This window comes from Hemicordylus capensis, chromosome 7 (genome assembly GCF_027244095.1).
Source record: "Hemicordylus capensis ecotype Gifberg chromosome 7, rHemCap1.1.pri, whole genome shotgun sequence".
Lineage (NCBI taxonomy): Eukaryota > Metazoa > Chordata > Lepidosauria > Squamata > Cordylidae > Hemicordylus > Hemicordylus capensis.
The window spans coordinates 23,602,234-23,623,541 of record NC_069663.1 but is presented as its reverse complement, the minus strand read 5'-3'; the positions used below and the strand labels follow the sequence as shown (position 1 = coordinate 23,623,541).

The window sequence follows — 21,308 nt, the reverse complement described above, 5'->3', positions numbered from 1 at the left end:
CTGCTGCAGGGTGCAGTTCATGTTTAACTTCAACAGTTGATCAGCTTTCAAATTGTCTTATCAAGATAGGTTTAAAACTAGATGTGGTTAACTAGGGGATAATGCTATTTTGCAAGTGGTGTTTTCTAGGCCATATTTACTTAATTGTATACCAAAACACACAATAGAGCTACTTTTCCATCTTAGTATTTTTGTGTACTAGTGTTCACAACCTGAAGCATCCTAAAATCAACATTTTATTCTGCAGAATTGCTGTTGTGTAGCTCTCATCCTGTCCTTGAATTATCTTCACAAGTACCTGCCCTGAGACCATTTCTGATATCACTCTTATACTCACTTAACATAGATATAATGCACACATTTTTCATTGCCGTGTAAGAGTTGTACTCCTGGCAGGAAGCTTGCACTGTGTGGTACATTTATATTCCTGTATTGCCAAAAAAAAACCCAAAAGACCCCACATTTGCTGATACATCTTACAAGCTGCAGACCTTAATTATCAGGATTGACTTGTTCACATAGAGGGATATATTGCTACCCCAGGAAACACTGCCACATTTTTACAACTGAAAGGTCTGGGGTTGTGAGAGGCAGATGCCCATTTTTAATAAGCTCAGATTTTCAGTATTCAAATGGCTTGCTTATCTAGGATAAGCTTTCAGTTACCCAGGCAATGTGCAGGTGGCAGAATGTGAAGATTTGTGCTAAATCGAACAAGGTATTTCTTGTGAAGCCTCTGGGACTAAGTAGAGGCCCTTTCTGCATGAATAGCTTAACATGCATTTGCCTGCTGGAGGCAGAGTTTATCTACAGCAGGGGTGGGCAACCTTGGCTTGTAATCCAACAGCTGGAGAGCCACGGTTGCCCTCTGCTCTACAGCATCCAACTAAAGTGGACAGCCAGCATTACCATACCAAAGATCTGCCCAGCTTTAGGAGACAATTGCCTCCCCCCACTCTGTAAAAATCTATGCACCAAATCCAGCAAAGCCACCATCACCTTGGATGGGTGCAGCCAGTTCACAATGAAACACACATCTCATAGCAGCTTTGTGCAGAATTGTATTTAGCATTCAGGGATGTGCAGTGAGAGGTATAAAAAGGTATGACGCTCTTGTTGCTGTCTTCTACAGTCAGGCGATTGGTTCATCTAGCTCACTACTGTCTGCTTTGGCCAGCAGTGGGTCCGAAAGGTCTCGCGTTGTAGTCTTTCCTATCACCTGCTACCTACCTGATCTCTTTAACTGGGGCGATGAAGAATGCTTGGAGTCTCCTTGGCTCCCACATAGAGTAGCAAAATCCCCACGATATTTCCTCACCAACTGTAGTTGGTACATGTGTAATTAAGTCAGGGTTTATTTAAAAAAACAGGCAGGTGGTATTCACATACTTCTTGGCATACCTTGAAATGGTTATTTCCAGACTACCTGGGAGGCCTTCTAGCAATGGATAGCTCAAGGCACCTTGATATCCAGGAAGACCTGAAAAGGGCATTTTCACCCCAGGGACATAAGGATTTCCATCGAATGCCAACAGAGAAGAAACCGAGCCCACATAGATTGAAATGGGTGTGCATGTGCTGAGGTTCCAGACAGATTTGAGGGAGGGGGCACTTCCAGTAACGTAATGATGCTTGCAGACTACCAACTTCACATGGGTGTATAGGACGGGGAGGTGCTTGCAGCTCAGGGTCCCACAGAGACAGCCAACCCTCCATACTTTCCCAATAAGGAGCCCCCCGATGGGTTTTTTCCGTTCATGCCAATAATTTATTGAACCGGATGTCTGTACACAGCCAAAAAACCTAAGAAAGAAACTAACACACAATGTTGGAAGGGAGAGGAGGGCAGTGAGGATGAAGGGGGGGGCGGGGGTTTGGGGAATTTATCCACAGGCTGCACCCTGGCTCCCCAGGGGGAACCCTCGATCCTAGAGCAATTTGAAGGTGGAGAGGGAGATGGGGATTGGGGCAATCATTGCAACCTTGTATTAAGAAAAAAAAAATTATAATCTATTTACAGGGAGAACGGTAAAAGGAATTTGTTTTGAGGGAGAGGGAAGAAGAGATGTATTTACAGTGGAAGGGGAGACGGGCAGGGAATTAAAACTAGCTTTCTCCCCCAGGCTCCCTTGGAGAGCCCCTCCTCACCCACATCGGAGCAGTGCCGAGGAGGAGTCTGCTAGTGGGGCGGGAGGAACAGCTGAAGTTCAGAGCAGGTTTCTGCCATGTAACTGCCTGCTTAGGGAAGAGCAACACTCATGCCAGCCTGCATGGTCCGGGGCGGGGGGGGGGGAATAGGTTGCCCACAGGAAGTCCAGGTACCATTGATAATGGGAGGTTGGAGAAAGAAGGAATGGTCGGCCGTGCCCCCCTCACAACCGAAGGCGCGTGTGTGTGTGGGGGCGAGGAGCTTCTTGTTCCCAATGAAGAGATTGTGGTGGAGGCACAGCCAGCGCATGACAAGGCGAGGGAGCGGGGTATTGGGCAGAGGAACGGTCCCAGTTCCCCACCTGAATGGGGCAGATTATCGGGACATTAAAAGAAAAAGGCGGCGGGGGGGAGAAAAGACTGACCCGCTTAAAAATACAGCATCCGAGTTGCAGAGGCAGACAGGTCTGGGATGGAGGAAGGGCACCCGGTGAGGGAAAGGGATGGCGAGAGGGACCGCAGGGCTGGAGTTCAGAGAGCATAGGAGACATGAGACCGGAAATAAAACTTTTCTCTCTCTCTCTCTCCATGGGATGTTAAAAACAAAGAGGAACTTAAAACCGAGTTGGGGCAGACTGGGGCGGAGCAGAGGAAGGGGGGCAGCCGCTCTCAGGTCTCTCCCCCTCCCCAGAGGCACCAACCTGAACTGCTTTCGAGGGAAAGAAAGGGAGCCCCGCTGCCATGGGATTCCGCTGCCCTCTCCCTGTGCCGAGGCATCATGGGACAACATGGGAAGGTATCGCAAGTGATCTGGGGAGGGGGGGGGACTTCCCCCTCCCATCCAAGCGGCCATCTCCTCTCCAATTGGCCTCCCCCTTGGCCAAAGGGAGGGGGGAGGGAGGCAGGCAGGCGCCACAAGGTCCCCCAGGCCACAGCTGCTTTCCCCCCCACCGTTCACAGTTCTGAGAAGTCCATGTGGGTGGCCTGGGGTGGGGGGTAGGGGGTGGTGGAGGGGACCTGCCCAGCGGCCCCTCAGGATGTGTTGGCGATGGGTCCGGCGCCGTCTCCTGGCGTCACCTGGCTCCTGTCACTTCCCATTCGCCCCTCATCTACAAGAGAAGAAGACGACAGAAATCGGGACGGGCTCACGAGTACCACCAAACCCTCCCAGGATGCTCCAGTACTGTGCCTCACCAAGAACAAAGAGGAACCACCACATTCCCTGTACTATTCCCCACCCTCATCCCAAACTGCAAAAGCACTCACTGTGTGCGGTTGTGGGGCCAGGCACAGATCCCACTGAGCCAGCCTGGGACCGAACGTGTGGTGGAATGAGGTTGGGGTTGAGCCCTGGCTGGATGGATAGTTCTACAAAGGGGGAGAGGGAGAGAGAGAGACACACACAAAGCAGAAGGATGGCGTCAGACCAGGAAGCTCAGAAATTCAGACGCCCCAGATATAAAGCACATGATTCAGCTGGTGGAGACCTCCATGATCAAGGTGTTCTAAAGCAGAGATTCTCAACGTTGGGTCCCCAGATGTTTTTGGACTCCAACTCCCATAATCCCCAACCAAAGGCCACTGGGGCTAGGGATTATGGGAGTTGAAGTCCAATAACATCTAGGGACCCAACGTTGAGAATCCATGTTCTAAAGGAGTGAGTGGGCAGCATGGTTTCAAAGGCCCACAGTATAGTTCACCCTCCTCTGTGTTTGAAAACCATTTGACTTATCCGACCCCAGTTAAGTCATATGTAAAGAAAAAAGAAAATGGGGCACATTTAATGATTTGCAAATTCAGGGCAAAAATGTGAAATTGTATTAAGGCTTATTGTTGGTAGTGCATGAACAATATAGGGACCATAAAAACCCTAACACTGATTTCCATGGAGTACCTCGAACTTATGGCATCTTGTGTGATTTTCCTCTCAATTCAAAGCCCCCTGGAGGCATGGGGAAAAGGAAAAAAAAACAGAACGGTCTGCACCTCCCTGTCTTAACTGCTGCATCAATGTAAGGAGGGATTTACATTCATTCATTCATTCATTTGAAACAAAAACCAAATAGGTAACCTACAGGGCAAAAGCCTGGCGAAAAAGAAAAGTCTTCAGTAGAGATTTAAAAATCAGTAAGGAAGGGGCTAAACGAATCTGAAGGGGAAGAGAGTTCCAAAGAAGTGGAGCAGCAACCAAAAAGGCCCTTTCATGGGTCCTAGCGCCCCGAACGTCTCGGAAATCAGGGACCGACAAAAGGGCCATTGCAGTAAACCTACACTGCAGTATATAAATATTCACAGCCATAATACTCTCGCATCAGGTAAGTCTTCACACATCAGTTACTTTGCCTCTCAACACCTCAAATGTAGGCTTCGCCTCTCCCTACTCCATCCTCTCTCATGGAGGTCTGCCCCACATGCCATGTTACTGAAACCTTCACATCGAACCAAAGAATCCACATACTCACACAACAGAAGCAGGGGCAGCAGAACCATTACAGAACCACCAACCCCTTTATTGTAGAAAAGACACCGAGCGTGAAGGTGGGGGGTGGCGGAGAGAAGTGTTACATAATCCTAAAGGGGCATAGAGACAACGATCCAAAATGCACAGAAAGGTTAGGAAGCAAAGTAAAAGTGGTGTGTGTCATAGGAAGCTGCCATATACTGAGTCAAACCATTGGTCTATCTAGCTCAGGATTATCTTCACAGACTGGCAGCAGCTTCTCCAAGGTTGCAGGCAGGAATCTCTCTCAGCCCTCTCTTGGAGAAGCCAGGAAGGGAACTTGGAACCTAGATGCTCTCCCCAGAGCGGCTCCATCCTGAGAGGAATATCTTACTGTGTTCACACTTTCTAGTCTCCCATTCATATGCAACCAGGGCAGACCCTGCTTAGCTAGGGGGACAAGTCATGCTTGCTACCACAAGACCAGCTCTCCTCTCATATTTAGGAAGGGGCTTAAATGGGCAGCAGAGATTCTCCTAGCCGGTATTCGTACCTCCTTGTGGAAACCAATTTCACATTAGCCACTACACCACACCAGTTCTGTTAGAGTGTCTGACTAAGACTGGTGAAACCTGGGTTAAAAATCAACAGCCAAACTCACAGGTGACTGGGCCAGTCACTCGTTCTCAGCTAAGCCTACCTTGCAAGGTTGGTAAGAGGATCACACAGAGCAGGGTGGAGAACCGTGTACAACGTGTCATTTGGAGAAGGGCAGGATTTTTTAAAAATGAAACACACCAGATATCCTTTTGTGCCTTATATTTGCCCTAGTAGCAGCCCCCCCCATGTCCCCTCTGGCAACCGCCAAACCCTGTCCCCAGCATGATAGCACTCACTCACCCACCCACCTGAATCTGAATCTCCCTTTATTTGCTACCTCCACACCCGCTCCTCCTATTCCTGCTCGTTCCCTTCAAATCCCTTCTCAAAACCTACTTTTCTGCAAAGACTTTGGCCCAACAATATGGAGAGGAGAGCTGGTCTTGTGGTAGCAAGCATGACTTGTCCCCATAGCTAAGCAGGGTCTGCCCTGGTTGCATATTAATGGGAGACTTGATGTGTGAGCACTGCAAGATATTCCCTTCAAGGGATGGAGCCACTCTCGGAAGAGCATCAGAAGGTTCCAAGTTCCCTCCCTGGCAGCATCTCCAAGATAGGACTGAGCAAGATTCCTGCCTGCAACCCTGGAGAAGCTGCTGCCAGTCTGTGAAAACAATACTGAGCTTGATAGACCAATGGTCTGACTCAGTATATGGCAGTTTCCTATGTTCCTATGTAACACCTTACAATACCGTAACTAAGCCAGAGTACCTGTACATGAAGCAACTGCACGTTCTTCCCCTGTTGTCTCCCTCGTGTCTGTTCCCCGCTTAAATGATGAGCTCCTCCTTGGGGCAGGGAGCTCACTCTTTGTCAAGCACTCTACACATAGGTGGTGGTGTGGCAGAGATCGAACTCCTTCCTGAGGACCACGCCATGGGCCCTCCCTCTCCTGCCCAGTGCAGCTCCGTCCACCTCCCAGCCACTTACCCACAGGGCTGAAGTTGAAGAGTGGGGGCAAGTCACGGCCGTTGGGCAGCCGAGTGCTTGGCTCGCGCAGCTCGTCAAAGAAACTGTTGGCGCAGGCCTCGAGCGGAGAGAGGCGAGTGGCGGGCGTGTACTCCAGCAGCCGGCTGCACAGTGAGATGGCCTCCAGCGGCGTGCGGGGCTTGAACACCTGGGTGGGGAGGCAGCAGGGGAAGGGCACGGAGTCACCCTTAAGCCAATGCTCCCGGCCTCGTTTGTTCACCCGGAGGCCCCCGGCTGCAGCAACTCTAACACCGGGGAGTTCTCTAACCCAGAGGCTCTCAAATTGGAGTCCCCAGGTGCTAGTGGACTACAACTCCCAACACCCCTCGTGACAGGGAAAGAGTGGAGTCCGTCGCCCAGCAACATCTAGGGACCCAAGCTTGAGAACCCCTGCTAACCAAAAAGGGCCCCGGAAGACACAGCACAGTTGGGGGGTTCATGTCACAGATGCAGAGTGTGGCATCCAAGCCGGTGGACGTTCTGCCGATTTCTTGCCCGCCTGGCACCAAACAGGCTGGCAAATTCTGCTAACTTTTAACACCACTACAGGTATTAAATTAGCACAGCAAAGCTAGGAAGCTGGCATGACCACCACCGACTAGTGTTGCGAACGGTCCTGGTCTGTATCTGACACATATCTGAGCTTCGCCAAGAGGGGTCACGGGCTGGACCGTTCGCGTTTCATAACCTTTGGGCCTCACTGTCAGCGTCTTATGTTTTTCTTTTTTCTACACCCAACTCGCACCCATGTGCCTTCGCGGTGTGCACAGGACCACGGCGTTCTGGTTCGCAGCCGGGCGGAGGAGGGCGCACTCCCCCCTCCAGCCACTCCCCCCTCCCCCACGCTGGCACTCCTTTTTTTGAAAGGCATTTGGGGCAGCATCGTACCTCCCTGCCACCCCTTCCCCCGTTCCTCAGCAAAAGGCTTCAGAAGGTGCGAATTGCGCGTGCGCATGTCTGGCGTGTGCACGCACACGACACACACACACGTGACGCACGCGCCATGCGCCTGTGCCAGAGTCCTCCCAAAGCTCCCACGGTCAGTTGCAGGGAGTGGGGACTTGCCCTTCTATCCCCCCCCACCCACCCAGCTGGAGCTGCCATTGCCCACTTGCTAAAGCCCCTGGAGCCACTCCCAAGAGCCCTCCCACCAGCGAAGGGCAACACCTCCATACCATACTGGCATCTCCCCAGAGCATCCCTTTACCTTTATCCAGGGGTGTGCTTTGATCTGGGGGAACTTGAACTCCGTGTAGTTGGGGTTCATCTCTCGAATCTGTTCTCGCGTCGGCGTCCCCAGCACCTGGAGGCAGGAGAGACAGTGTTGCACACACCCCCGACTCTGGCCCGCCTATCCTGGCACCCGAGGCGGGGAGATGGGAAAACAAAGCAATGTGGCATTGTGCACTCCTGTCCCACCCACAGCTCTGAAGGGTGGGAGGTCCTACTCAGAGCCAGTCAAGAAGATAGCAGAACTGGGATAGGCCAGACTGACACCACACCTGCGTTAGAACAGTTTCACGGGCAACCCAGCGTGCTTCTGGGCACAAAGATAAACGTGCTGGACTTGACCTTTAAAACTCTGAACAGCCTGGGACCTGACTTACAAAGGACTGTCCTTTCCCACATGCCTGAAGTCTTTAAGAGCTGCTCCAAGGGTTAGGCAGCTGGTGACCAGGGAAAGGGTCTTTTCAAGGGGGGTATCCTGTTCATCTTGTGCCTCCCCAGGTTAAGTATGGCTGGCACCAACAATTCCGTTGTTCAGACAACAGGTTAAGAGAGGGGCTCTCAAACTTGGGTCTCCAGGGCAGGGACTACAATTCCCATCATACCCAGCCACAGGGGCCTTTGGCCATTAAGACCTTTTTATTGTCCTGGGATTTTAATGGTAATTACTTGCTACTATTTTCCTGTTTTTCTTTTTTAGACTGCTACAATTGTTCAAGTGTGTGTGCACACATACGCTTCTTTAGGATCTTATGCAGAATTTTTACTGTAGCTGATATTATTAACTACATGGATGGCACATAAATAATGTGTTGTATCCAAAGAAAGCAAATCATGACTATGCATATTTGAAATTAAGAGAGATTAGTTAGTTGTGACTAGCGTAGGTCACACCGATTTCAATGGGACGTGGTTCCATTTTCTTTTGAAAAAGCCCATTTTAAATGCATCCCCCAACCATGTTGCTCTAATTTTCTTCATCTGTGTGCAGGAAGAGTTTTGTTCTGGCCAGCAGTATCAAGACAATCCGCGTGCACATGCATTCGGAGTGGGACCTTCTCAATCAGTGTTCCCTCTAACAGGGATTCCCAGATGTTGTTGACTACAACTCCCATAATCCCCAAGCAAAAGCCATTGTAGCTGGGGATTCTGGGAGTTGTAGTCAACAACATCTGGGAATCCCTGTTAGAGGGAACACTGTTCCTGATTAAACTTGAACAGGATCTAAAGTTAACTGAGCAGACATCAAAATACTTATGAACATGCGACATGCCTTAGAGGGAATACTGTCCCCCAAGCGGGGAGAAAACCAACCACCCCCCCAACACACACAGATCAATATCCTACACAACTTGCTGGAGTGGGGGAGTATATAGGCAAATGGCAGCTTTTATAGCACAGACAAGTCAAGTCAATAACGTTCTGGAGAACCCCAAGATACCTTAGGAACATAGCAGGGGCTCTTTGATGAAGAGATTAGTTGTGGCAGGCAGGACAAGCCTCCCTAATGGGCAACTTGTCCATCACCACCAGCTTTCTCCTACCATGTGCGTATTCAGAGTGTACGTAGTGCTTTAGAGAGGGGAACGGGTCTGGCCTGAAGCTGAGTTTACAAGGCAGAAGAGGAGACCAAAACTGGGGCCAGTTGATCATCATCCATCTTATTTATTTATTATTTCTCAGTGTAAACTGCCCTGAGCTATTTTTGGAAGGGAGGTATAGAAATCAAACCAACCAACCAACCTACCTATTCGTATCTGCATGGATACACCGCCTTGTTTTAGGTTATCTGCTTGTTCACTTCCTTATATTATTGTAATCGTGTTAGTTATTTTTTTTTTAAGGAAGAAAATATAAAAACTAAACTAAACTGCATTTACTATGTAGTACACACCCCAGAATCCTTCCCAATGCACAAGGGTACCTAGGTAAACAAGTTTGCACAGAAACGGATCGCTGAAGGTAGAAGAGTCGAAGTCAACGAGCTAGGCCATGCCCAATGAGGCTGTGCATTCAGGTTTCTAGGCTGGAACGGCCCAGCAAGACGGGTGCCCGATTCCTCACCTTAATGATCTCCACCAGCTGGTCCACTCCACTGTCCCCAGGAAATATAGGCTGCCCCAGCAACAGCTCTGCCAGCACACATCCAGCAGACCAGATATCTAGGGAAGGAGCAGAAAGGTACTTTAGTGGCAGCCGACCCCTTGGGAAAAGAGCAGCACCCCATGTCTGGAGCCAGGATCTCTAGCTTCCATCTGGTTACAGAGATGTTACGCCACAGCAGCGGCATTTAGGCCACACTGCACCATAGATTAAATGGTGTTTTAAGCAGCCACCTCTTCAGTTCAGGCTTGAACTGGATTCATTCCCAGAGGCATCTCGTCGACCACTGTGGGAAGCGGAATGCTGGCCTGAACGGGCCCTTGGTCTGATCCAGGGGGGCTCTTCTGCCAGTAACCAGGCCTTTCCGGTTTGTTACAGTGGGAGAACACTGTTCTATTCTCACCTATGTTCGAGGTGTAGTCGGTAGCTCCAAAGATGAGCTCAGGGGCACGGTAATAGCGAGAACAGATGTAGGAAACGTTGGGTTCTCCCCGCACCAGCTGCTTTGCACTGCAAGGGAAAGAACAGAGGAATATGAGTGTCTGTAGAAGCCAATATAAGACCGTGGCAGGCTAAGGCTTGGGTTCAAATCTTCACTCAGCCTTGGGCCAGTCACTATTCCTCTCTGTTTAACCCAACTAGCAGGACTGAGGGGAAAACACGATAACCTCCACCGATGGAAGCCAGAGCCTTCGCGATTCATATATAAGGCAGGCTAAAAAGAAGTTGCCATCGAGTCTCTGTCTCAACCAAGGTGATGTCACAGAATACTCAAACATTCCAGCTGCTGAGGGGGAAAGAGGTCGATCAAGACTACCAGTGCGTGTGACTGATGTGAAGGAATGAGAAAGCAGAACAGCAGTTGGGTGGGGAAAACCCATCCAAGGCCTATGGAATGGAGGAGCTACACAATGGGGCGGCTGCCATCATATCGCCCCTCCATTCCATAGAAAGGCGGGGTGCCAGGGTGCAGAGAAGGCGGAGACATGGCAGGAGTTGAATTGCATATGCAAATATGAAATAACCAAACAGATTTTTGGCAAGAGATCTCTAGCCAATTATGGCTCACGGGGACATAGGAAGCGGCCTTCCACCAAATCAGACCATTGGTCCATCTAGCTCAGTATTATCCTCTCTAACTGGCAGTGGCTCTCTGAGACTTCAGGTAGAGCCAAGAAAAACTCCTGCCTAGAGATGCTGCCAGGGATCAAACCTGGGACCTCCTGCACCCATCCCCCCCATCAGAGAGACAGGCAGGCAGGCTATTTGGGAGTTTAACACACCAGGCTGAATTGTTAATCCATCAAATGAACTGCCTAGAGCCTATGGAGTCAGACGGTATAGAAGAAAATCATCATCATCATCATCGGGTCCCCAAACCCACAGTACAAGAGCCGATGCTGCAGCAGAAAAACACAGACACTTCTCACCTGCCAAAGTCACAAAGCTTCAATACTGCTGTGTCGGGGTCCACCAGCAGGTTTTGGGGCTTGATGTCCCGATGACAGACACCTTGGGAATGGATGTAAGCGAGACTGCGGAACAGCTGGTACATGTACACCTTTGTTAGGGGAGAAGAGAAGGCAGGTTTTTATTAGCAGAAACCCCTAAGTGATATAGCAGTACCTAGAAACATTAACTTCCTGCGAGAAGAGCCTGGCTCACATCCACTTAATCAGACGAAGCAAAACAAAGCACTTGTAAACAGTGCATAATCAACCGCTGGAATCTATCACCATGAATGATACAACAGCCACTAGCAAAGGGCTCTAAGGAAGCAAAGATGCAAGACCAACCTTGTTGCTGTTAAGCTTGTAATACTAGCCATTTTCACTGTCCTCTTACTCCAAACAAACTGGTGTTAAAATCTGCTAAAGCTCAAACTCTACCGTCAGGCAAGTTGGCTACAGTGGTTATCGGAATGGCTAAGCAACACAGCTAAAATGGGTACTCAAAGACAACCGTCTCACAGGTTAAGCCGCAGGCTTTATTACGGTCAGACTGGAGACCTAAGCCTAAGAAAGATAATTGATATTTTGTTATTAATAACCAGCTAAGATCTGGGACAGATATAGAAACAGATTAAGTCTGGCTAAGTCTCCCACTGCAGCAACCATCTATGATCCCAGATTTTAACCCAGTGCTCAATTTGGTGAGCTTATACTGTGGAGAAAGAGGCAAAGGAAGAGGATTTTGCATGCTCAACACTGAAGTTTATCTAGTCCTTATATATTATTTATATTTATTTATTTTGGGCGGGGGGCAAAACAAGAACAAAAACTAGCAGCTTTGGAAGGATTAGGAACATAGGAAGCTGCCTTATGCCGTGTCAGACCACTGGTCCATCTTGCTCTGTATTATCTACTCTGACTGGCAATGACTCTCCAGGATTTTAGATAGTTATTTCCCAGTCTGATCCGGGTATGCCAGGGATTGAACCTGGGACCTTCTGATGCAAAGTAGATACTCTATCCAGGGCTGTTCAACTTTGGCCCTCCTGCAGACATTGGCCTACAACTCCCATAATTGCTGGCTATTGGCCACTGTGGCTGGGGATTGTGGGAGCTGTAGTCCAAAAACAGCTGGAGGGGGGGCGCGCTAAGTTGAGTAGGCCTGCTTATACCAAGCTTCAGTCCAATACATAATTTTACCATGTAGTGGATTTCTGAATGTGCTTTAATTATATCTCCTTTTTAAAAGTTCCCTTCTAACTGAGCAAGGAGGCACCTTTTTAAAGTATCGATTCTCTTTATTGAGCAGGGGGAGAGCAACTAGCCCTATCCAGCCCCAGCACAGCATCCCTCCAGTGGCTGTTGCTGGAGTCTGTCTTATGTTTATTTTTAGACTGTGAGTCTTTTGGGGACAGGCAGCCATCTTTCTTTTTATTTCTCTGTGTAAACTGCTTTGGGAACTTCTGTTGAAAAGCAGTATATGAATATTTGTCTATTATTATAAAGCCTCCAAAACAAAAACTGCTTTGTGTTACAGCAGACTAAGGTTCATCTAGTCCTGCACTCAAGTAGAGCCAGCGTGGTGTAGTGGTTAGAGTGCTGGACTAGGACCGAGAAAACCCGAGTTCAAATCCCCATTCAGCCATGAGACTTGCTGGGTGACTCTGGGCCAGTCAATTCTCTCTCAGCCTAACCTACCTCACAGGGTTGCTGTGAGGAGAAACTTAAGTATGTAGAACTCCGCTCTGGGCTCCTTGGGAGGAAGAGCGGGATAGAAAATGTAAATAAATAAATAAGATTCCTATAGCAGCAAAAGAGATGCCTACACTATTTATTCTGTTTCTATACTGCTGAACAAGAAGTCTCTAGATTTTCACACCATATCAGACCAGGTATGAAATGGTGGGTCTGCCCTATCGTCTATCGCCAGCATCGAGCTGTTCCGATTCTAGGGAACTGTCCAGAGGAAGGCGAAGGCAGCCAGAGGGAGGAGTGCCAAAGATGAAGGAAAAATCAAGAAGAGGGGACAGGTAAATATGTTCTATTCATGAAGGCTGAAGTCCACACATTGCAATTACTAACCAGATCATGGGCTGTAGACTCAATCATTTATACCTTGTGGAAATGAATTCTCAAAGTTAGCTTTCTATCATGCGAAGGAGCATTTCCTTTTGTTTGCTCTGAACGTAGCATCAGGTAACATGAGAGAAGTCTACCCACAGCTGCCATCCACACTATTAGTAGCATGCCTCTGACTACCAGTTAGAGGAAAGCAAGAGTGGGTGGGTATCATTACCATCACATCCTAGATGCCCTATGGCATCACTGTCAGGTGACAGAAAATCATGCAAAAGGAGCAACTGTCCTGATCCCAGCATAACAAGTTCTTAGGGTTTCTTACAAGCACAAAGAACTACATAATGACTTATGACACAGTACCAATTTTATGACACTCACAAAAGATTTGTTCCGATCAAAGGGACTATCATCATTAAAAAAAAAAAAAAATCAAATGGTGAAAGAAACCAGAACGGTTGAAATGATCTGGGGAAGGGATGTAGCAGGGAACATGCTCTTTATGCAAGACCTCCCAGATTCAATCCACAACAGCCACAGTAAAATACACCTCAGTTATCAGGAGAGTGTTCTGGAGAGCCACTGCCAGAGATAGTGGCTAGAAGGACCAGTGGTCTGACTTGGTATAGGCAGCTTCAAATATCTGATACAAGCAAAATGGGTTTTCAGATGTCTAAAAATGAGACATCTGGCATTAAACACAATGGAAATCCACCCCCTTTTCTCTCAAGGAGGCAGTCAGTGAGGGTGGTGAGCTAATTATGTCTGCGGAGGGGTGAACAGTACAAGTTAAGAAATGAGACTTGTTGGCTATGGACAATTTCTCTTGCCTATATCATACATACATACTTAGTGCTGTCACTCCCATAGAGAGAGAGAAATAGTATTAGGAGCACAGAATTCAGTTTCTTGAAAAATCTCACTTTTTAAGGCATTCGATTTCTCCACATCAACAACATCAGGAGAAGGCACAACCTCCCTAAATGCCTGCCTGGAGGTGGTAATGGGCAGGATGAGGGATAACAGACAGAATCCAGATAGGACGGAGGTATTTATTGTTCGGGGTTGGAACTCGGGAAATGATTTTGATCTGCCCATTCTGGATGGGGTCACACTTCCCCAGAAGGAACAGGTACACAGTCTGGGAGAGCTCCTGGATCCACAACTCTCCCTGGTATCCCAGGTTGAGGTGGTGGCCAGAGGTGCTTTCTTTCAGCTTTGGCTGACTAACCAACTGTGTCATTTCTTGAGATGAACTACCTCAGAATAGTGGTACATATCCTGGTAACCTCCAGACTTGATTACTGCAATGTGCTCTATGTGGGGCTGCCTTTGTAAGTCACCAGGAAACTGCAATTGGTACAGAATGCGGCAGCCAGGTTGGTCTCTGGGTCATCCCGAACATACCATATTACTTCTATATTGGAAGAGCAACACCAGCTAACAATAAGTTTCTGGGGGAAATGCAAGGTTCTGGTTATAACCTCTAAGGCCCTAAACAGTTTAGGCCCTGGGTATTTAAGAGAACATCTTCTTTGCTATGAGCCCCATCACCCATTCAGATCATCCAGAGAGGTCCGTCTGCAGCTGCCACCAATTAGTCTGGTGGCTATGCAGGGGTGGGCCTTTTCTGTTGCTGCCCCGAGACTCTGGAATGCATTCCCTGCTAAAATACGTCTCTCCATCTCTGACAAGTTTTTTAAAAATCTTTAAAGACCTACCTTTTCACCCAAGCTTTTTAATTTAATTGTGGTTTTAAACTGTTGTAAGGTTTTTATTTCTGTATTTTTTTTAATCTTGTGAGCTGCCCAGAGATGGAAGTTTGGGGCAGCATACAAATTTGATTTAAAACAAAGTTCTAGTCTTTAATATAGGCCTTAGTCTTGAAGATGTGCTTGAATGCATGTGGACAATGCTTACTGATATCCAAGAAGCCAAAAAGGTGACTGAATTCCAGGGGTCACAGATGGGGCTTGAGTGCCCTACATAGCCCTTACCCATAACTAGAACAGCTGGAATAAAATTATGCAGAGTAAAAAATAAAAAAAAGACCTAATTATGCAAATAAGAGAAACTAGGTCAACCTGCTCAATGTGCATAATGTATACAGGTTGCAAAATTTAAGACTTCTTTGGCACAGATTTTTTTTTTTTTTTTTTTAGTTTTCAGCATGAATTATACCCAGCCCTGATGGTATCTTATGGCACTGGGTGTAAAGAGAACCTGGTTGGAGAGACAGGCAAGAACAAGCTATAACTGTCAAATAAATAAATAAATAAATAAATTGACAAGTTTCTATTTCCATCAATCTCCTCCAATTTTCAAAGACAAAGTAACCGCCCAGAGACGTAAGTTTTGGGCGGTATAGAAATGTTTTAATAAATAATAAATAAATAAATGACAGTTTTCTAGAGACTGATAGTCTTGAGGTAGGTACTTACCTTCACATAGATGACAGGGATCGTCTGTTTGGCTTTGATAAAGTGGCGGGCCACACGGTAGACCGTCTCGGGCACATAGTCCAGGACTAAATTAAGATACACCTCATCCTTCTAGAAGAGATTGTGGAAAAGAGGGCATGAGATGAAACTTCTATATGAACACTTATCTAAAGCAGACCCTGAAGGAGCTGTGCGTGCATGTGCGTGCACCTTGAGCATTCCAGCTTTGGTTTAAAAGCCAATTAAGATTCTAGTCCTTTTGAGTTACAACATTCTATAAGCTTGACCAAAAAGTTCTGAATTCCAAAAGTGAGACATGCCCTCCATGCTCAAGCACATCTGGAAAAGGTAGCTGTAATCTCAGGTGAAAAGAAGCCAGTTGTGCTTACTCAGTTATTCAAATATACATGCTCAAAGGCATTCTGCTATTATTATTTCCAAGGGTTTCTGGGTTGAGCTCTAGCGAGGAAAAGGCATCCTGCAGCTGAGCTCTAATGAGCTGGGCCTCAAATTAAGCCCTGGCACAGACTCTAAAGGGCGAGGAACAAGAAGGTCAATTAAAGGAAGTCTCAGTTTATTATTGTGATAAGCTCTGCCTGCTCCCCTACAGCCTGGATTTAAGAAGTAGTGCTGAGTCGCCAAAAGAAAAGGCCATGTTTAAGATTTCTCAAGGTCTCACAAGTTTTTCTGGATAGAAACATTGGACAATAAAGCTGAAGTGTCTTAACATTCCAGTGTGGTCTTCACTATACAGATCATGTTAACGGCACGTGATGCAAATTTACGACAAACTGCCCCCGCTGCATCCCAATGTGGTTTTAGCACAGAAGGCTAGGACTGGGGAAACCTGGGTTCAAATCCCCACTTGGGCATGGAATTTGGGCCAGTTGCTCTCTCGCAGCCTAACCTTCCTCCTAGGGCTGTTGTGAGGACAATGCCCACAAGGAAGGAAGGTTGGGATATAATGTAATAAAGAAGAACGGGCTCACTGCTTTCCCCACTTGCCTCCCACCCACCCCACAGCCGTAGCCTTGTACTTCATGTTAATTAATGCACACCCCCTGCTTTGCATTCACAATCACAGGAACCGAGGAGATGGACTTGGGGAGACTTTTATTGTGAAAATGAGGGTGGTTAAAGGATCATATAAGCATATCTTGTCTGCACACCCTTTGAGTGGGGGAAGAAAATAAATGGGGCTACTCTTCCGTTGCTCAGAATCTGCAGCACTTTCCCACCTCTCCTTCCAGGTTCCCCTCACCTTCTCACCACTTGAGTAGAAGAAATACCGCAAGCGGACAATGTTGCAGTGATCCAGCTTCCGCATGATCTGCAGTTCCCGGTTCTGGGGTCAAGACAAGAAAGATCAACATGAGTGACAGAATCCCCGGGGGCAAACCTGCGAGACAGAGAATTCCCCTTTCGACTCACCTTGAAGCGTTTATCTTGCAGCACCTTCTTGATAGCCACCAGCTCTCCAGAGTCTGCCAATCGGGCCTGGTAGACCACCCCAAATGACCCATTGCCAATAACCTTAATATCAGAGTACGAGACTTCTTGGGGACGGTCAGGGCCCTGGCCGGGCGTGGCCACCACGGTGGTCACCTTGCTGCTATCTCCTGGGGAAAGGGAGATTTAGAGATAAGGCACGTGAGACTCAAACGCAATGCCTCCCTCCCACTCCCTGAAATCTCAAGCACCACTTGGTCTCTGCTCTCAGGACAAGGATCTAGAATCTTCTCCAGACACTCAAAAATCCTCAAGACACTCTCCACTCTGATTACCTCCCCTCCCCATCTTCATTCATCCCACAAGTTCCCACATCATCAAACTTGCACCCTACATTTGAAATGCCACAAGCACCACTCCTAAAAAAAAAGACCACCACCAGACAGACAAACATCTCATGCCATAACTCTCAGCACTCCAGCTGTACTCTGGATCAGAACACTTTATAGCAGGGACCAGCAGTCAAAAGCCCTTGCTCCAGTGGTGCAAAGCCTGTCTCCCCAAACACCAAACCAAAGGGGTACAGCGGGAGGGGCAGCCATAATACTGGAACTAGCAAGCAGGTCACTTTGTGGGTCCTGGTACACATACCAACTCTTCTCAAATTGGCCCTCTAGCAATATTAGTTGCTGACCTGAGCACTATGGCTCCTCTCAGGGATCAAGGAATGGTAGCTCAGTTCACCAGTCAAACAAAATATTCTACGCATCAGATTGTTCCTCAAGCTATGTGGGTACATTACTCCTCAGGATTTTTTCCACTTGTCAGGCATCATTTTTCACCCATCACAGGGAGACTAGTGGATTTCCTGAGCCTTGGTTACCCTGATGCTCCCAAGCTTCCCCACACTGATATGGTTTCTCCGTTCCATTCCCGATCCAGGTCTGGTCTGCCTCTACCCCACACCTTGACCCCACGGCCACCTTCCAACCCCACATTCGCACCCATTTCTTCTGCACTCTCTTTCCTGGGTTACCACTGCCACACCCATTCTGCACTGTGTTACCAGGCAACCAGTCCTTCCTCCCATTCTCCTTGCTCTCATCTCAGGCACTACTCACGCTCTCTCCCCTCTGCTTTGTCCAGCCCATCTTTGATTTCAAACCCTCTGGGAAGGCACCGTGTCACTTCTACGCACTGTACCCATCCTGGCAGCTCGGCTGACACTAAATAAAGGTTATCGCTCTGTTGCAGCAGTGGTAGGGCAGCCTCTTTCAGCTCCATGGAAATGAACACCCCGGCAGCCCTGGCTACCCTCCTTGCTTCGATGATTTCACCCCGACGTCACTGGTATAATTCTGGACCCCTCGTCACGCTGCTGACCTCAAACAGGTTCATTCTCCAGGCCTCCTTCCTCCAAACCGAGAGCCTCCAGCCCAGCCATACTGCCTTCTTGTCGCCACTGGCACATACGTCGAGCAACCTGCCTCTCTCCATCCCTGCTACCCAGGTCCCTATTAGCAAGCCCTCCCTGGAGCCCAGAAGCACACTGCTGCCCCACCAGGGTCAGTGGGGGCCGATGAACCCCCTGGAGGAGTGCTGATTAACCTTCCCCTCTCCCAAACCTCAAGAGCTTCCAAGCCACTCCCCCCTCAGGCAGGTGTGGCTCGCCATGGCCCCTCCCTCCCTGCCTCCCTCCCACTGCCCCTCTCAGCCCAGCCGCCCATTCCCCATCTCCCAGGCCCTGCTGCCCACCCCTCCTCTCTCCAGGCGTCCCCCTCCCCAGCCTCCTCCGTGCCCCTCGCCTCTCCCCTTCCCTGCGCCCTCAGCCTCGTTGTCCCCCCTCCCCTCCCCCTTTGATCTCCCCCAGCCCACCCCTCCTTTGTCCCCCCTCCCCACCATTCATCCCCCACCCCCACCCCAGGCCTCTCCCTTCTCCCTCCGCTCTCCTCTCCGCTACTCACGGCCGAGCTTGAGATTCGGGAAGGAGCCGACCGTGGCGGTGTTGCTGCCTCCCCCCGGCCCAGGCCCGGCAGCCCCCCCGGGCTTCCCCCCTGGCGCTGCCCCTGAGGTGGGGCCGGGTGCGGCGGGTGCGGCGGCGGGAGCTCCGCCGGAGGGATCTGCGAAGGAGCTCGTCCGGGGCCGGGAAGAGCCGGCGCTGCCGCTGCTCATGGTGAGGCCGGGACCGGGGGAAAGGGAAGGGGGGCCGTGCTGGCTGCCTGGCTCCGTCTGAGGCGGCTCGGGAGCCGGCCCAGCCTGGCCCTGCTACACGGAGCGATGGGAAATGGAGTCCCAGCCACCATCCGCTTCGTTCTCTGTCACGGGCAGGAGGACTCCACCTCCCAGGAGCGGCAGCGGCGCACGGACAGGTCTTTCGGACGGCTGCCAGGGGACATGATGGGAAATGGAGTCCCCAGGTCCCGAAGCGCTCTTTGATTCTCAGGCCAGAGTACTACACGTCCCAGCATGCCGAGCGCACGCCTCGCATCCGCAGCAAGGCCGCATGGGAAATGAAGTCCCCGAAGACATAGCGCCTCGCACGAAGCGGAAGGAAAGGGACTGCGCATCCCAGGAGTCCTCGCGCGAGGACGGGTAGCCTATCGCAGGACGCGACGAAAACTACCGTCATATGGGGGAGGGAGGGTAAAGCAGAGGGTAAAGAAGGGGGCCGCCTGAATTCTGCTCTGCCCGGTTACGAAGGGAAATAGAGAGTCCCGGCAACGCGGTCTGAAAATCAAGATTATTCTTAACCTTGTGCCAATCTGGCTCCGCAATCCATTATCTCCTCTCTCAACTCAATGGATCCGGACTGAGGCCTATTCAGGCAGCGCTGCGATGCATGATGGGAGACGAGTCGGGTCCTGCTCTCCCAAAGTACTCTGCGCGGGCCTCGTGACTCGAGGAGTGCCGCAGACTACAATGAGTGGACTTCAACTCCCATCGTGCATCGGGAGGCGAAAGCCGCCTTAAAGTCCTTTTCCGCAAGGCGTTTTGGGGAGGAGAGTAGCCGGGACGATATTCCCATAATGCATCACACTGTTCCAAGTTGGGAGAGTCTGGGAAATGTAGTTCCCTCTTGTATCCCAAGTCTCTTACATTTTTCAAGCAGGTTCGATGAAGTCAAATTATTCAGATTTTTTTTTAAGCTTTTTGCATTTATATTGTTTTTCTTACCCTGTTTACTCCTACCCCCTTGTGCCAATATTTTGTAAGCCCTCTGGGATTGCAACCTGCTCTCTCATTCTTTGGTACATTTGATACATCCATTGTATCTACGGTACATTGTATTTGTATTTAGTACTAGATTAATAAATTAATAACATACATGTTATTGTATTTTTTATCTCACCCTTCCACCAAGCAGCTCACATAACAAACACAGTTACGTGTTTGTTTGCTTTTTTAACCTCACTACAACCCTGTGAGGTAGGGTAGGCCCGAGTGTGACCGGCCCAATGTAACCCAGTGAACTGCATGGCTGCAGCTGCATATAGATTTGACCTTGGTTCTCCCTAGTTCTAATCCTGCACTCTAACCTGTATACCATACTAGTTCGCAATTCACAACAGCCTCTGCTGATCTCAACCATTCAGGCACCAGAACCTCCTAACCAACTAGGCTTCTACCCTATACCGCATGTACGAGTGGTGAGGAAACAGACACGCCTGACTTCCATAAACCAAATATAGTTACTGTGTTTGTTCGAAACAGCAAACACACAAAGGACAGTGCAGGAATTTGTGTCATCACAATAAATATTGCCATTTGCACTCTTTATTTCAAGAATGTTGCCCCACCCCCGGTCAGGGCTAGGGGTTGGGCAAAGCCAGACGATTACAGAGGAGCATATGGTAGGTCCTAAGTGGTGCTTAGCACGGCAGAATCTGAATTTGACTGCTTTCTTATTTATTAAGAGATTTAATATACCACCCGATCCACAGACTCGAGATTTTAAAAACAAACAAAGAACAACAACAACAAAAATTAAAGGGCAAACACCTGGCAGAAAAGAAATGTCTTCAATAAGGTTTTAAAGGCTAAAAGTATCTCAGTATGCATTACCTGGTACAACGTGGTTGTACTACTCAGCAGCTAGGAAAACACAAGGGTTGCCATATCTAGCTCACGTCAACCAAGAGCTGATGTACCTGCAGCAAATTTAATTATCACACTTCTTGTGGTGGTGATGATGATGACGTACATTTTATATCCCGCTCATCCTCCAAGGAGCCCAGAGCGGTGTACTACTACATACTTGAATTTCTCCTCGCAACAATCCTGTGAAGTAGGTTAGGCTGAGAGAGAAGTGACTGGCCCAGAGTCACCCAGCTAGTCTCATGGCTG

At 49.0% G+C, this 21,308-nt stretch overlaps 1 protein-coding gene across 4 annotated transcripts; it reads right to left on the bottom strand.

Moving 5' to 3' along the window:
* Positions 1-1,745: 1,745 nt before the first annotated feature.
* GSK3A (glycogen synthase kinase 3 alpha) lies at positions 1,746-19,866 on the bottom strand. 4 transcript variants are annotated; one of them, XM_053268502.1, is made up of 11 exons: positions 19,716-19,866; positions 16,947-17,134; positions 16,777-16,860; positions 15,516-15,626; positions 10,978-11,108; positions 9,951-10,057; positions 9,509-9,606; positions 7,425-7,520; positions 6,179-6,365; positions 3,415-3,516; positions 1,746-3,257 (listed from the first exon to the last, which is right to left on the bottom strand). In XM_053268502.1, exons 1-11 carry the CDS (start codon positions 19,741-19,743, stop codon positions 3,181-3,183), a joined length of 1,209 nt encoding a protein of 402 aa, XP_053124477.1. In that variant the 5' UTR covers positions 19,744-19,866; the 3' UTR covers positions 1,746-3,180. The 4 variants fall into 4 exon arrangements, with proteins under 4 accessions (XP_053124477.1, XP_053124473.1, XP_053124474.1 ...); XM_053268498.1 differs by lacking the exon at positions 19,716-19,866 and adding an exon at positions 18,929-19,456; XM_053268499.1 differs by lacking the exon at positions 19,716-19,866 and adding an exon at positions 18,086-18,301.
* Positions 19,867-21,308: the final 1,442 nt, after the last annotated feature.